Below are 17002 nucleotides of genomic sequence, written 5' to 3'. Positions count from 1 at the left end.
ATCTTTAGAGATTAGGTTTTATGGTTTCATTCTTTACAAGCAATCCAAATTCGATTTTCATGTTCTTAGAATCGAATTTACCTTTAGTTTTAGTAGATTGTTGAAACCGGACCACCAAAAGATTGAACCTCAAGCTGGGCAGGAACGCGAGCTGGACGCGAGCTGGACGCGAGCTGAACACGAGCTGGCCTGGATGCGAACGGATTGAGGTTGGAGACGCGAGCAGCTGATCGTCGAACGGGAGCTGTTGCAGTCGGGATCGCGAACGGAGAGCTTGCAGTCTGGAACGCGAGCTGTCCTTGATGCGGGATGGAGCTGAGTTTGTCTAGGATCAGAAACGCCTTGGGGCTGGAGCTGATCAGGTGGACACGAGCTGGAACGGAGTCGCGAACGGATTAGGGTTCGTCGGTATCGTCGGGTTCGGATTAGGGTTTTAAAGCAAATCGGCGCGCATTGTATATGTGCGTGAGGGCGCGTCGGTGGTCAGATCGACAAGCTGTTTGCACTGACTGATTCGTCTCGGCAAGGGCTTCGATTTGATATCTTGATCGTTTTTTGGGTCCTCACGGTTTGGGAGAACAGTCTCTTTGAAGTTCCGAGGCAGATTTCTTTTCGTTTTAGTGTTTTAGGGTTTTATTGATTTGGTTTTAGGCTCAGGGTGTTAGAGGCTATCGTGCTGATAACATGTTAAGAACTTAAGGTTTAGGAATCTGTAAGTTGTGTGTATTATTACTCAATCATAAGGTGCCCTTATATAGGGGAGTTATAAAGAGATAAAAAGAAAGACATAAATATGGAAAGTGTACAAATATAAGGAAAAGGAAATAGAGTTTTTTTTTCTCTAAAGCCTAAGCCGCCTCTCTCTCCTCTTCATGTGGCCGCCTCTCTCTCTCTCTCTAGGGTTGGGCCGTCTATCTCTCTCTTAGTATTGGACCGGTTATAGACCGGATCGGTTATGGACATCCATCGTATGGTTTATAACACTTTACTCTATTAATTTTATTATAAAAAGTCTATACAATTACATCCTATATTTTTTACAGCCGAAAATGATTTAAATCATAATTTAAATAACGGCTTATATTATTATATTATAATTTGGTTAGGATTTATTTTTTCGTTCAGTTATGAACATTTTGGTTCAGATCGAGAATTTTTTGGTGGTTAAAGCATCTCTTGCTAGAAACAAATTTAAACAAAAGTGGCTCAGCATTTACACAAAATAATGATCTCATATCTTCCTAGTTACTTTGCTTGTTGCCGAGGATAATCATTTATCTGACACTGAGTTAATCAAAGAAAACATACAACAATCTCTTATCATTAGAAATTGCAGTGTGCTAGGATCATCAGTTAAACTTTGGTAGGTATAACAAAAGTATTTGACAAATGGACCAGCCTTTTGTTTCAATACAAAAAGGAAAAAAGGATGAGAGGGCCAGACAAAACCACTGTCGACCGCTAATAAAGACTGATTACAAAAGGGCAGAGCAGCAACCAAACTGATTAATTGTGACAATATATTCCAATCAAATATAAAGCTGCATCCCCTACAAAATTTATGCACCTTTTGTCCACTAAGCAAGGGATCGAGCATAAACACAGCAAAATGTATATTCTCTACCAGCACTTAATCCTGGTTTATTGATTTCTTTATATCTGAATGATCAAACTCTCTTCAGTATTTGACAAGCCACACTATTGGGCTCCAGTCAAGTTTGCAGGCACTGCGTTCACCGCACTACGAGTCCTCCCTATTCTTGGCATTGAGAACATACTAAACAGGCCCGAACTCGTGTTTCCCATGGCTTCTCCAGAAGGTGTTCCATTAGAGCTTTCGTTTATATCCTTCAAACCAGACATAGACTGAGTGTGCTGAAGTGGACCATTTGACTGTCCACAAATGGAAAAAAAAAAATCATCACTCTATACAATGAAATTCAGTTTCTAAGGGACGACACTGGTTTGCGATACAGCATACCTGTTGAGCTCCATTAGGGGTTGACGGCAACTGGGATTCACGGGGAGAAGCAGGAGGCAAAGACAGAGACTGCTAACATTCAAACACCAGGGGAGAAGTAAGCAATATAGAACAGAAACAACTCTCAATTACTTGATGAAAATTTACTCGTTTACCCTTAGTGATGGTGTCACAGGAGCTGGCTCAAGGGCTGGCACAGACGAAGTCGATGGCAAAGCCTAAACATAAAAACAAGTCTTGTTTAAATAAGAGAAAATTCAGATAAAAATGCAGTGCATACCAAAGAAGGTTCATGCCTTATTGGACTCTTGAAGTCTTTTGTGCTCCCGACACTGAGCATGCAGAGCTCCAACTCCTCTAAGCGTGAGATCCTTTATGGAAAGCAAAGAAATTCAAATTCAATCAACACAACGCCTGATGAACAAACAACAATTCTCCAGCTACAACTGTGACAAAATGTTACCTGATTTCCCTCAATGCGATGGACTTTGCTTGCCTGAAATTATGAACATCACAAGATCATCTCTCTCTTTTTTGTAGGGGAATAAACTCGTTAACATATATGCAATTTCTAAATCATTCTCACCAGAGTTTCAACAGCCTCGAAAACAGACCTAACGTCATCCTTCATATTTGCTGTACCATCCCGTAGTTCATTCACCTAAAGAGTTTGATACATCGTCAAGAAAGCAGGTAGAATCATCTGAAAGATTTGCCAACGCAGTGAGTACATTCAATCTAATGTACCTCTCTTCCTGTTTCTTTAATAATAATTGTACTTGCGTCCAAAGTACGGTCCATCCTGTCAATTTCTGAACCTAACTCCCGCTTCGTACCCTGCCATGACATGTAAACAGAACCAAAGTGAGACAAAATATTAATGCTCTGCAACTCAACCAAAATCACAAAATGTACTATGTCTGTTGGATAGATTAGCTCACAAAAGGAAGCATCATAACTGATCAAAATATAGTTCAATGGTCATGTCAAGAAAATATGGGAAGTAAGAACTTACCGAGAGGGATTCATAAAACCCATCGATCTGGCTGCCAACGTTATTACACGCATCTGATAAGCTGCGCCTTGTCGCAAACATAAAATCTGGAAGTTTCCAGCCCTGAGAATAAATCAGCGCCCAGTCAATTTTCAATAAAAGAGAAAAATAAACTACAAACAGATACGCCAGGTCAAAGTAATTGACAAGGAGCACCAAATGAGTAGCCAACAGTAATTCAAACGAGCAAGTAACTATTTCAAGTAGATCAATTATGGTGAAGTAGTGTTACCTTCCACCATACATAGCCGTAGCCTATCACCCCAATAATAATGATCCAACCATACTTTTTACCACCTGGAAATTAAAGGAAACTGTCAACTACTTGTTTGTAAGCTAAAATTAACATAAACGAAAAATAATTATTTCATATTAATGAAATGACTTGTTAATGCTTGGAGTAAATGCCATTAATCAGAACATTAGTTTGACTCAAAAAACCATGGCAAGAAAAATAAAATATTGAGAAAGGATCCAGTGTCCTCTTTCATATCAACTTGAATCTTGATAGCCAGACTAAATCGCTCATTTGTAACAGTTTTTAAATGCAGAAAGGAAAATAAAGCTTCAACATAGAAAACTAGAAAGGACCTGATCCTCCTGTCGAGATTATAGTAATAGGTCTGTTTGACGCCAGCAACTGTAATTCGTGCCTAAGACTGTTAACCTGCAAGAAAAGAAAATTAAAGATCAGACAACTGCATCTTAGTTCTCCTCAAAATCTTTCTCATCCATCACTATCTAACAACTTATCCTCGCCAGTAAGTAGATTCATTTCAAACTAACCTGTGCTGTAAGAGTATCATTGCGAGGCCTACTGCCTGATTTGGCAGGTTCTTCTTGCTTCAGCTGCCTAAGTACAATCTGTCCAAAAGAAATAAACCATTACCCCCTAATTATTACCCTTTTGGCACCCAAAACTTCGTTGAATATTGAAAAAGGATAAAACTTTTTCATGTCAGAGAATGGGTGAGAAAACAACAGAAGCTTAGATACCTTAAAAGCACCAAAGACGAAATGGGATACATCAGGTAAGCTCCCTTCTTTAGCAAGCACTGACCCAACAAGACCTATAGTAGTAAAAACGCGAGTTAGACGAGCATTAAGCTCAGTGAACACACTAAAAGATCAAAAGCTTCAAACTTTGTGCCCAAGATGATTCATTGATTGATACCCAGTTGAGAACAGTGATCATTCTACAGGAATCAAAGGGTTTATGAAAAGCCCTAATTTCTAATCCTCCAATTGCGATGTCCCAATCAAAAACCCGAGAGAAGCAATTGGTCAGTAATACAATAGAAAACCCAATTCATGAACGGACCTGCACCGATGAGGATGGTGAGCTTCCCGAGCGGAAGAGCCATATCTGATTGATGCCCAGAGACGGAAAGACTCTGCCCAGCGAGCTTGTTACGGCTTAAGGATTACAATAGCAGAGGAAGACGCATGAGAAGATCGAAGAGAGAATTGGTAGAAGAGAGAGTTTCGGAGAGGTGGAATCGGAGAGAGAGAGAGACGCTCTTGCGACGACTACAGAGGGAGGGAGGCGGAGAGAGAGAAGAGAGACAAAAGAAAAATTGGAGGCGACAGTGTTGTGTTGTGTTCCTCGAGTGACTTGAGAAACAATATTTTTTCTCTCTCTCTCTATATTTTCTTAATATTTTTTGTGGGCCGAAATAAATTCAAAAATTGTGATGAAAAGGCCTTAGAATATGCTCTGAAAAGATGCCCACGAGTTTATTTTTAAATATTTGTTTTAATTGGAAAAAAAATCATAGTAGCCTTATGAGTCATGAGGCTGGGCTCCAGAAAGGTGTTTTTTCAGTCATATGTGTGTTTCTTTTGGATACATAGATCAGAGGAGGACGAAATGTGTAGTTGGGGAACAGATACCACGTTACAATATATAGGCGCTTTTGTGCCTGCTATAGAGTTGTCCTAGTAATGATGAAGTTATGTGTCAGTCAAATTCCATATTGCAATGTGTCATCTGGACCAAAATGAAAAAGCTCTGCAATATCAAATCTAACATGATTGCAAAAGGGGTTACCAACAATTAAATCTAATAATCTCAAAATGGGATATGAAAATGAGAAAAAAAAAACAAGAAAACAAACTACACATAAGATATAATTAATGATCAACAACCCAGAAATGGACAAGAACTAGTACATGAGTTGAATACTTATGTTCCATACCTAGCTTAGAGCACGTTTATCGGCAGTACTTAGAGGAGGTGTTTAATGTTTTTCGGATTAAAAAAAACAAGAAAATAATGTATTAAGCGGGAGGTGATGCTTGATTAAGCTCCACAAGCAGCGCATGTTATGGGACAGGTGTCATTGTACGCGTCTTTCTCTTTCTCCCTCGACGACTCGGTTTCCTCTCTCCCTCGATGACTCCGTTTGTCTCTTTCTCTCCCTCGGCGACTCCGCGTTTCTCGATTAAATCTTCGAGGAATCCGCGTCGTTCTCTGTTAAAGTCGACGGCTCCGCTTCTCTCTTTCTCTCCCTCGGTGTCTCCGTGTTTCGCGATTCTCTCCCTCGACAACTCCGCCTCATTGTGGTGAAATCTCGAGGACTCCTCTTCTCTCTTTCTCTCCCTCGATGACTCCCTGTTTCTGTCGTGATCTTCCCCCGTCGATGAAGACTCAGCCTCTGTCTCGTGATCTTCCCCCGACGATGAAGACTCCGCCTCTATTCTCTCCCTCGGTGGATCTCCTCGGCTGTCTGCGAGGAAATCAAATCGAAAGGTAAACGTTTGTATCATTCTTTTTATGTCTGAATCCTTCTTTGTTATTTGATTTGTTTGTTGTCTCGGTTACTAGTGATTAATTTTTGTTTGTCTCTGTTTGTGTTTCTTAAGATGGAATTATCAACAGACATGAAGGTTCGTTAAAGAAGATGACTATAACCGCAAAACAGGTAAAACATATATCTTCAGATTCATAAAGATATGTCTCTGTCTCTTGTGTTTGTTTTCGAAATGGATTCAATGTTTTTTAAAGAGCTTTTTGTTTCATTTGTTGGTCGTTTATGATATAGATTGAACGTTTTTAGGAATGTGGTCTCGTTTGCCTTGATTGTCGTTTTAAAAAGCTTTGTGTTTTATTTGTTTCTCATTTGTTATTTGCTTCTGTTTGTGTCTCTGTTGAGCTGCGTGGATCAAGAGGCAAACGAGGAAGGATCGTCAAAGCAGAGGAGTGCATATGCTGGAGCATTGAACCCGTGTAATAAACATGTAAATGTTTTACTTCTTTTAAAGTCAATGAAAGCTTTAGGGTTGAGTTAGGTAGGTAAATGTTTTGGCTCTGTTGGCATTGAACCCGTGTTGGCATTGAAGTGATTGTTTCTTTGATGTGTTGAAATGAATAAAGGATTGGTTATGGTTGAGGAAGAGAGTTAAATGACTTGCTTAGGCTTTGATAATGAATTGATTTGTCGATAATAAATGACTTGCTTTGTCATAGATTATTGTTGTGAAATGGTAATTAATTTAAGGTAGAAACATGTCAACTCGAATCTGGTTGTGGTTAGTTGTTTTGAGTGTTGAATGCTATCCTTTATTTCTCTACTCTATCTTCTTTCTTTAAGACTCTTTCTTTCCCTTCCAACTCCAACAGATTCCTATATGTTATTTCTCTAGTCTTTCAACTCATCAATGGATTTTAATCCGTTTACTGAGACAAACAACTTTGTTGATCTACTTAGCAGTCAACAAAATCTTGTCTTTGGTACTGAGACTTCACCGCAAGTTCCCTTCTATGGCAATCAAGCAACCGAGGATTCAAACTTTGGTGCAGAAACACAAGGCACTCGTAAAGAAAGAATAGCGTGGTCGCCAGGAGACGATGTTCTGCTCATCAGCTCGTGGTTAAACACGAGCAAAGATGCAGTAGTAGGGAATGAGCAAAGGTTTAATACATTCTGGACAAGAATTGCTGCGTACTACAATGTTAGTCCTCAGGCTGCGGGCAGCGAGAAGAGAGAGCCACGTCACTGTAAGAATCGTTGGCAGAAGATCAATGATCTGGTTTGTAAATTTTCTGGAGCATTTGAAGCTGCGACCAGAGAGAAAACAAGTGGTCAAAACGAGAATGATGTTCTCAAACTAGCCCACCACATCTTCTACACTAACCATAAAAAAAATTTCACCCTTGAGCATGCTTGGAAAGAGTTGCGTAATGACCAGAAGTGGTGTGAGGTGTCTACGGCTAAAACTGATGGAAACTCCAAAAAGAGGAAGTGTGGAGATGTTTCACAGTCAGCAAGCTCCAAAGCAATTGAAGAAGATTCTGGTGACGATGATGAAGTCACAACTCGCCCCCCGGGTGTTAAGGCTGCAAAGGCCCGTTCTAAGAAGACAATGGATGATGGGAAGAAGCTGTCTCAGTTTCAGACAATGTGGAGCTTGAAGCAGCAAGATTTGGTTTTCAAAGAAAGGTTGTCTAAAAATAAGTTACTTGACAGTCTCATTGCTAAACAAGGACCACTAGCGGATAAGGAAGAAGCTTTGAAGAAGAAACTCATCAATGAGTTGATGTCTAACTAGTTAACTACTCAGTTTGTTCTCGGTTGTGTCATGGAGTTTCTGTTATGTAGTTGCTTGTTGCTTGTTCTCGTTTGTGTTATGTAGTTCTTGGTTTCTCTTTAATATATCTGGAAGTTCTTATAACTTTTTGTCCTGCTTGATGTTTAATAAATATGCTGATGTTCTTGTTGTTTGTTTCAGGTCTCATTCACGGGCGAAGCCACATGTGTGTTCTTCTGACGAGTGAAAGACTGAAGCCTCATGTAGTCTAGTGTCTTGTTGTGTCACAAAGTGTTCACGGGTGAAGCCTCAGGTGTTTTCAGTTTTGTATTTTTCAGTTTTGTATTTTTCAGACTTGTATGCTTCTTGTTGTGTCACAAGTGAAGCCTTATTGTTCACGGGTGAAGCCTCATGTTGTCTAGTGTCTTGTTGTATCACGGAGTGAATTCAGTTTTGAATTTTTCAGACTTGTATGTATATCATAGACTTCTATGCTTTTATTTTTATAATCTTCTCTACATGTAACAACACCAAACTCATTTCTCTCTTTTAAAACAACACCAAACTCATCTTCTCTTTCGATACACATCAATAACCTCACTTCAACAAACTCATTTCTCTCTTGTAAAACAACACCAAAATCATCTTCTCTTTAATCACTTCAGCAACCTCACTCTCGAGTTTTTAAAAAACAACCACAAACACTTTTGATTTCACTCATATTCAAAAGACCAAACTTTCATTCTTAACTCATTTTTTCTTTTCAATCACCATATATGGCTTCTTCTTCTCAAAACATTCTAGATGAATCATTTGATGATGCATTTGATAATGCATTTGATGATGCATTTGATCAATCTTTTGATCAAACTTCTGAGAATTTTACCATTCATGGTGATCAAGAAAAACAAAGGAAAAAAGAAAAAAACGAGCTTATATCGAAAGAAATCGTGAAGAATGTCATCTCCGGTTATGGAACGATTATTTCAGTGACGCTCCAACGTATCCTGAAAATCTTTTCCGACGACGATTTAGAATGAACAAGCCATTGTTCATGCATATTGTTGATCGTCTCTCCAATGAAGTTCAATTCTTTCGTCAGAAGAAGGACGGTCTCGGAAGGCTTGGTCTCTCTACACTTCAAAAGTGTACAGCAGCTATTCGTGTGTTGGCATATGGTTATGCGCTTGATGCGGTCGATGAATACCTCAGGCTCGGTGCAACCACTACTCGGTTATGTGTGGAAAATTTTGTGGAAGCAATAATAGATTTGTTCGGCGAACAGTACCTAAGAAGACCAACACCGGATGATCTTCAACGTCTACTTCATATTGAAGAGCTTCGTGGATTTCCCAGGAAGATAGGAAGCATCGATTGTATGAATTGGGAGTGGAAGAATTGTCCCACCGCTTGGAAAGGGCAGTATTCTCGTGGTTCTGAAAAACCCACAATCGTTTTAGAGACGGTTGTTTCATATGATCTCTGGATATGGCAAGCATTTTTTGGACCTCCAGGTACCTTAAATGATATCAATGTTCTTGATCGCTCACCTGTTTTTGATGAAATAATAAATGGCCAAGCTCCGCAAGTGAATTTCTCGGTCAACGGATGAGAGTATCATTTGGCTTACTATCTCACCGATGGTATTTATCAGAAATGAGCAACTTTTATCCAATATATTCAACTTCCACAAGGGCCGAAAGCAGTTTTATTTGCTCAATGTCAAGAAGCAGCCCGAAAAGATGTCGAACGTGCTTTCAGAGTCTTGCAAGCTCGATTTGCCATTTTTAAAAATCCGGCACTTTCTTGGGATAAAGTCAAGATTAGGAAGTTTATGAGAGCATGTATCATACTCCATAATATGATAGTAGAAAACGAACGAGAAGACTACACTCAATACGATGTTTCAGGTTTTCAACAAGGAGAAGGAAGCGGAAGTTCACATATCGATCTCACCTATTCTACAGATATCCCTACAAATATCGCCAATGAGATGGGTGTTCGAACAAGAATTCATGATAGACAAGCGCATGAACAACTGAAATGTGATTTAGTTGAACATATATAGCGTAAATTCAGACGTGATCAAGACAACAATTGAGCTTGAATACTTCTTTCAAATTATTATCGTTTATTTTAGTAATCTTTGTTTTAATGTTTTAATGTTTTTATGTTTGTATTTTAAAATGTTATGTTTGACTTTGTTTTATTTAATAAATCAATTTTATCTTTTAAAAAAAATTATGTTTTTTTTTTATTGATAAAAACCATAATTAAACAACTACCAATAAAACCACTATAATTAAATGTTTCTTAACAAAGTTGCTTAGCTTAATTTTAATAGTTAAAAATTCATTAAGAACCACTTAACCCGTATAGGCTAATCTCTCTTTCTTTCTTTCTTTAACCTCTCCCTAAATCAAACAAAAGATAGATTTGTTGTGGCCCACCTTCTGAAACTATGTTACCTATTACATTAACTTTGTTACTAAGCAAACGTATAATAGGTATGGTTTTTCTAAAAATGTTGTTGTAACTCTAAAACTAGAGAGTGAGGGTGTTACCACACAAACCTACTGGGAGAAAAAATCTGCAAACCAAGAAGAGAATCATCATACAGTTTCAAAACTAACCGATGATCAACTCTTCCGAGAACTAAAGATGATCTTATACAAAAACAGAAATGGATAGATAACATGCCTGCAACACTACTAGGCGAAGACTTATATCATTATTTCATATTAGATAAAATAAAGCATTTAGCTTTGTTTAATGGATTCCAAGAACAAAGCATTTGTTTAGAAAATTCGAAAGGAGCTTTATTTTTTTGAAGCGAGATGCCTCACGCATTCGGATTCCAAAGCCTCCAAAAACGCCAATTGAATAATCCCAGCACGTCCGGTAACACCTTCCTCGCCAAGCCCCTGTGCCTAGTCCCCGCCGCCGCCGGAAACCTCAACATTTCCGGTGACTCCTCAGGCTTAACTTCATCTACAGGCTCCACCGGTTCTTCGGGTCGACCCGAGGGCTCCACGACCCGGCGACGACGTGATTTCTCCTTCTTTTTTCCTCCTCTGCCGCTTGACTTCTCGCTCTTGGCTAGATGGTCTTCGTAAGCTTCGATGATCTGGTGGATGAGCTCACGGTTAGGCGAGGAGTCCCAGCGAAACCAGTAGCTCGTGTAGCATTCGAAACATTCACAATCGAAACGCGGAGCTTTATGATGAGTTCTAGCTTTCTTACAAGAGCTTCTACGTCTTCCGGAGGATACGGCGATGGTGGTGGTTTTGAGTGAACGGGTGATTAAGTAAGCAAGGACTTGCTTGTCTTCGGGGGAGAGAGAGGAGACGAGAAGGAGAATCACAGCGGGGAGAAGCTTCAGGACAGAGAGACAGTTGTCTACTTTGGATGAAGAAGAAGGAAATGATGGAAGAGGAGGAGATGGGTGGACTTGACCTTTCTTCTTTATTTTCATGGCTGATGATGAACGACGAGAAGCTTTAGAGAGAGAAGAGTTTCTTTGGTGCGTTTAATTATATTATATATAGTTTTTAATAGGTTAAGCAGAAAAGGAAGGAACACAGAGTAACGTGGTGTTCTTTTTCATGTTTATTTATTCTACTCTTATTTATTCCCTTATTTTATTAAGAACAATAGTAATTTTCCCTTTTTTCTGACGGCAAATCTCAAAAAAAAATATTCTCTTTCGCTAAATTCCTTTTTTTTTCCAGTTTCAGTAAACTCCAATAAAGTACCAACAATTTTTGTGTGTGTTTTCTCTAAATTTCATAAAACTTTTTATGGTAAAAAATATTAGAAGTTAATGTTCAAAAGAGAGAGTCAATGAACCAAATATCCTGAAAGTCCGAATGCCGACAATCGAAATAATTGCGGGAAAAAAAACGTATATATTTTTGGTATTATTAACTGCGGTGTGGTTTTTTCCGTTACTATTCATACTTAAAAACAAATACCATGAATAGCTTAGATATATAATTTATGATTTTACTGTTTTTACAAATGCTAGAATATTATTGGATTATGGATCGGACTATCCAAATTGTATCTAGATGCTCAGTTGGTGTGAGGTGATGTTGATAAGGATTACTTGGTCAGGGAACTTGATATAACATGACAATTCTGCTCGAAATATTAGGGTGTTACAACCTTGGCGGTGATAGCATTTATTAATGTTAGTATAACGTCCCGATCGCTCAAATCTACGCACGCTCGCTCAGCCCGTGAGCTCTCACATCTAACGGGCGGTGCGTTAATTTTTTGGAAGGTTCGAAAGTCTTGTTTATTGACCCTGAAATCACCACATGATCTTTTTCCGTGTTTTGACTTCATTCGCACAATATCGCGTATCACTTTTCGTTAGGTCACATATCATCACTGTCTGGCTCAAGCATGCTTAACTCTGGAATTTTAAATGTACGTGTGTGCGGGAAAAAGTAAACATACTTTGATGAAATTGATAATTAAATCAGTTCTCTTAAGCCTTTTAACATATACCACAAACCAAGATATTAGAGTTAGTTTGAATTCTTTTGGACTCGTATTTATCAAGTGGTTTCAGTCATGGGGTCCTTTTGCACAAAGTTTTGGGCTATGTCGTTATTTATATTTGCATCGTTTACATTGAACTCAGGTTGTATAAACCTTAATAACTAGTTACAATATACTCAATGAACACAGTAACTATGGGGGTGATTGGTAAGTGCTGTGAGTGTTTTCCACATCTTACATTTTTTTTGAAAAATTTGGAAAAATGGGTCGCTTTGAACTTTGATTTGTCACAATAGAATTTGTAGAAAATGTTTTAGTAATTAGGATTTTAATTCCTGTAAATACTATACTACCCTTAATTTTGAATTATTATTATAAATTGTAATTTTCGTAATTGATTTTAAATGTTAAAATATTAAAAAAATTAAAAAAAAACAAAAATTTAAAATAGACAAAAGGGAGACGTGGCCACCCATATACCCTAATTTATTTTTCTTCTTGTTTTCTCCACCGTAGAGTCATGGCTCTCTTCCATGGAGATTTAGGGTTCAACGGAGAGAAGCCATGATCTTCGTCGGTGTTTCATATGCCCGTAGTCTCTAATCTCGTCTCTGTAAACACAACAATTGGTTCCGGGAATGTGGCAAGCCACACCTATTTTTACACATGTAAATCCCATCACGCGTTGGTTCTCCGACCATATAAACTTAGTCAAAACTGATTCTTTTGTGTTTTGTCTTCTACTTTCTGCTGTGTCTATTGTTCGGTTTTATGCATGATAAAACCTTGTTTATATACTTGTTTTCTGACTTTTTATGGTTTATTGCTGCTCATCAGGTTGCTGATTATCTGAATACTACAAAAGAATCCCTTCTGATGAAGATGGCGTGGGAGATGATGAACCCTGAGTACAAAAAGGTATTTTTTTCTCTCATCCTGTCTTTGATCTTCTTGATTTTTGCTGACTGTTATGTTGACGTTCTTGTTAATGATACTTACATTTTCTATCGATTATCAGGTAATGCAGAGGAAACCTACAGCAGTGAAAAAGAAATATCCTATTAGTAAGACTGCTGCTCCTCCTAGTAAAAAACTTCTGCAACCATAAGCCTAAGCAATACAGAAAGCGAAAAGAAAAAGGTCAGTGCTACTCTTCCTCCAACTCGTTTACTGTTATAGTTTGATATATCTTTGGATCTTCTTTAGTTTTTCATCTGTAGCTAAATTTCTTGTGTCTTCTTGTGTACAGAGACTTAGTGCATACATCAATTTGGATGTCTTGGATAAGCTATTTGATGATGTAAGTTTACCCCCGTCTCTCTAGCGTTATATGTCACATTATCTAGCCTCTTGTTTCTTTGTGTAATCTCTTATGTGTATTCACTTCTGTGTAGGAGAACTCTCCAAAGATGACTAAGTTGGAGAACCAGTTGTTGTTGGTGACCAAATGAAAAATTCACAGCAAAGCAGCGAATGAACTCTCCAAAGATGACTAAGTTGGAGAACCAGTTGTTGTTGGTGACCAAATGAAAAATTCACAGCAAAGCAGCGAATAAGAATGCCTTTTGGAACCTGAGGGTTCTGAAGAAGATGCACCAGAAGAAGATAAACTAGTCTGGAACAAGGATTACATTACTGAAGAAGCTAATGGAGGAGAGGACGAATTCTATGGCGGAGCTGATCTTGAATATGAAAATCAAGATGAAGCAAAATATAATGAAGATATTATTTGGTGATCTCATCTTACATTGTGAATTGATCTTAACAACATTGATTATTATTACTTTTTTGACAAAAATCTCTGAAATTACATTCATCATCTTTCCCAGTCTAATAAATGAAAGCCTTCTACACTGTTCAAAAGAGTGCATCTCTATTTTGTTGTCCTTTGCAGATAAATTCTTCTCTCAGGATTTTGCAAAACATTTTCTATTTGGTACTGTAGTCTGAGAAGGTGAAGTAGCTTGACAAAACTTGGTTTTACAGTGCCTCTTGTTCTCATGGCTTGGCTTGGTCTATGATGAGTGTAAAACGTTAAGTTTCATCTGAATCTCATTCTCAGGATTATCACGTAGCTCCTTGAGCCTATTCACCACGTTTTGAGCTAGATCTTCATAAGCTTTTGATACTACAGAACCAGGAGAAGAAACAACCACACGAACACCTTCATCAGACCCTTCTCTAATCTTCATTTCCAGTGGAATCTACACAAACTATATCTAGTAAGGCCACATAGAGAATGTACAACACTATAACATCGGTTTTGGCTTTAGATTATTTACCTCACCGATGAGTTTCAAGTCCTTCTTTGCAGCCATCTGCCATGCCCCTTCTTTCCCAAATATGAAAGAAGCTTCGTTACAGTGGAAAAAAACGAAGCAACTAATGTTCTCCACAAGTCCCAAGATCTATTACAAAAATGCAGAAAGGTTAAGAAGCTAAGACAAAATTAGTAGTAAGGACGGTATATATGGCCACTGTACAGGTACTCTAACTTTGTCGAACATGGAGATTCCACTATTAGCATCCGCAAGCGCCACATCTTGTGGAGTGGACACCGTACATGTAACACCCTCGAACCATTTTAGACATCGGTCAGTCAGCCGGACAACAATCAAACAAGAACATGCCCGAACGACCTTCCTCTGCCAAGTTCGGAAGTGTTACGACGGGTTGAGAATAGACTTTCCAAGTCACAAAACATAATTCTGTACCCTAGAATATCCATTTTAAACTCGTTTCCTCTAATCTTCGGCCTGAGGCTTTGTAACCCGTACCGAATCATAGAGTTGTGTTAGGTTGGACTACCCTAATATCAGATTCAACACGTCACGATTATAAACATATTTTATTTCATATATATAAAACACGAAGTTCACAAGCCCAAAATATTATACATAGGGTCCATGGACGCAGCCGAAAGTAAAACATACATTCCTATATCTTGAAAACGAGTCTTTAGCAAAAGATATCCATTCTACACCAGCTCCTACAGTTTCGCGAGCGCTATGGTCCTTTCTACTGGACACCTGCAAAAGGATGTGAGGAGTGAGTGAACTAGTTTTACTCAGTGAGTCAGGGTTCCCTATCTAGCATATACAGCTACCCGTCATTCTAAACCCCACCCCAAACACAAGCAAGACGAGTAGTTCAACAATCAATATTCAAGATCATAAAGCATGACCGATTTAAGCAATAAACCATTAAACCGTAATAAATCAAACACTCTTTATGAGTGTCATATCAATCAACCATATATATATACTCCTAGGGCCCAACAGAATCATTCTTCCTCCACATAAGGGACACCGGCAATCCCTTCACTATTACACCACACAGGCGTAGGCGCTCGGGAATCGCCCGGTCACGGTCCTCAATCGGAATCTCCGTGCCCTGATCCTCTATCGGACTCGCCGGGGGCTGTCACATTCACGTGTGACACTCGGCCTTGGTGATCAAGCCAAGTTAAACCGAGCCCACCACTTTCCGGACCACGACCGGCTTAGAGGGACCATTTGAGGAAGCAATGACCTGCAAACTACTACTAGAACCACCACGAGGTTCTCACACAACAGTACCAACACGAGGTACATACCATAACAACATATAATACTCACACAATCACAATAACCCGGGTGCTTAGACTAGTCTTGCTATCCACTTAGCCCATACATTGTCTCAAGCCTCAGATCCACAAACTGACACCTAGACCGGTCCGAATATCCTAGCTCGGAAGCCGTCTACGATGTCAGCAACCTGCATTAAAAATTTGTTAACAAACAATTAACCATGACTCATAGTGATTAATCGATGTGGCTCGACTCTTTGATTCCAGATGTTGACCAAACCTCTTTTATCCCCTCCAAATCTTCGTCTTGTTACCGTGATGTTAAATCCCAAAATCCAACCTCAATGTCTTGAATGAATTGGTCTGGACTGATCAGAACTCGGAAAGAACCTTCTTTCTCTTCTGGACAGTCTTTCGAAACTTCCCGGCAGTTTATCGGTCTTCGAAAAATGTCTATACTTCTAAAGCACCTCACTTCTTTCTCTCTCTCTCTCTCTCTCTCTCTCTCTCTCTAAGCCGCGTTTTGTAGTGTTCTTGGTGTGTCTTAATGAGTAAAATTGAACCAGGTTAGCTGGGTATATATAGAAGTTGCCGGCCAATAAGAATGAGCCACCTGATTGCATGTGTGTCGTCCTGCATGCTTCCGGTCGCATGCGTGGCGACACATGGGCGTCCAAATGCCCTGTTGCATGCTCTCTAGCCATTCCAGAAGACACCTCCATGTCCACTTGCCCTTCAGCATGTCTGGGGTTCATGCAACGCGACACACGGGCCTCTGCATGTCGGTTCGCATGCGCATATCGCAGGTATTGCGACACCTCGTGCTTCTGTGTGTCAACCTGCATGGAACTGCTTCATGCACGTCTACACCTCTTTCTTGTGTTGAAACTCAGCAGGTTAATTGGTTGACACCACGTCCTGATCCCTTAGATCAAGCCAGCTCGAGCTTCTAGGTCGATTTGCACGATTTCGGTCCTTCTAGTGAATTTTCGTCCCGCGATCAATCCAGAATATTTTTCCGCTCCCGTTCTGATGAGCTAAATATTTTTAATAGAACCCAGACTAACCTTAACCTTCATGATACAAATTTTCTGAGCCTTCGGCTTCCCCGAGAAATTCCATAAAACCAAAATTAGGGTTTTGTTTTTAAGACGGGGTATTACATTCTCGTCCCCTTATTAGAATTCGTCCCCGAATTCTCTAAGGATCCGGTGATCCCCCTTCTTCCATTACTACATCTTCGTGGAAGAACTCTGGATGCAACGCTTTGAATCTTGATTCATCCTCCCAGGTCACAACTACACGGTTCCGTTTACCCCAGAAAACTTGGACTTGAGGAATTTCTCGATTCTTCAATCTT

The 17002-nt window shown here is 39.3% G+C and overlaps 4 protein-coding genes across 4 annotated transcripts in view; 1 reads left to right on the top strand and 3 right to left on the bottom strand.

The window, feature by feature from the left end:
- Nucleotides 1–1351: 1351 nt before the first annotated feature.
- On the bottom strand, nt 1352–4637 carry LOC106328741. Its single transcript, XM_013767245.1, has 13 exons — nt 4357–4637; nt 4032–4105; nt 3822–3899; nt 3627–3702; nt 3268–3332; nt 2997–3098; nt 2729–2818; nt 2568–2642; nt 2445–2477; nt 2278–2352; nt 2137–2199; nt 1982–2050; nt 1352–1893 (listed from the first exon to the last, which is right to left on the bottom strand). The coding sequence occupies exons 1-13, from the start codon at nt 4397–4399 to the stop codon at nt 1699–1701; spliced, it is 1038 nt and encodes a 345-aa protein (XP_013622699.1). The 5' UTR covers nt 4400–4637; the 3' UTR covers nt 1352–1698.
- Nucleotides 4638–6695: 2058 nt separating this feature from the next.
- LOC106330851 lies at nt 6696–7586 on the top strand. Its single transcript, XM_013769257.1, has 2 exons — nt 6696–7067; nt 7227–7586. The coding sequence occupies exons 1-2, from the start codon at nt 6696–6698 to the stop codon at nt 7584–7586; spliced, it is 732 nt and encodes a 243-aa protein (XP_013624711.1).
- Nucleotides 7587–10209: 2623 nt separating this feature from the next.
- On the bottom strand, nt 10210–11078 carry LOC106332581. The gene has a single exon (XM_013771055.1). The coding sequence runs from the start codon at nt 11038–11040 to the stop codon at nt 10408–10410; it is 633 nt and encodes a 210-aa protein (XP_013626509.1). The 5' UTR covers nt 11041–11078; the 3' UTR covers nt 10210–10407.
- Nucleotides 11079–14089: 3011 nt separating this feature from the next.
- The window catches only part of LOC106330850, a 7336-nt gene continuing 4423 nt past the window's right edge, over nt 14090–17002 (bottom strand). The window contains exons 7-9 of the mRNA XM_013769256.1: nt 14570–14719; nt 14357–14482; nt 14090–14278 (exon numbers count right to left, since the gene is read on the bottom strand). Coding sequence (XP_013624710.1) covers nt 14090–14278; nt 14357–14482; nt 14570–14719 — 465 coding nt within the window. The remainder of the gene's footprint in view (nt 14279–14356; nt 14483–14569; nt 14720–17002) is intronic.

This window comes from Brassica oleracea, chromosome C3 (genome assembly GCF_000695525.1).
Source record: "Brassica oleracea var. oleracea cultivar TO1000 chromosome C3, BOL, whole genome shotgun sequence".
NCBI classification, from domain to species: Eukaryota; Viridiplantae; Streptophyta; class Magnoliopsida; order Brassicales; family Brassicaceae; genus Brassica; species Brassica oleracea.
The sequence above is the reverse complement of the archived record's forward strand: the minus strand, read 5'-3'. Positions and strand labels throughout refer to the sequence as shown.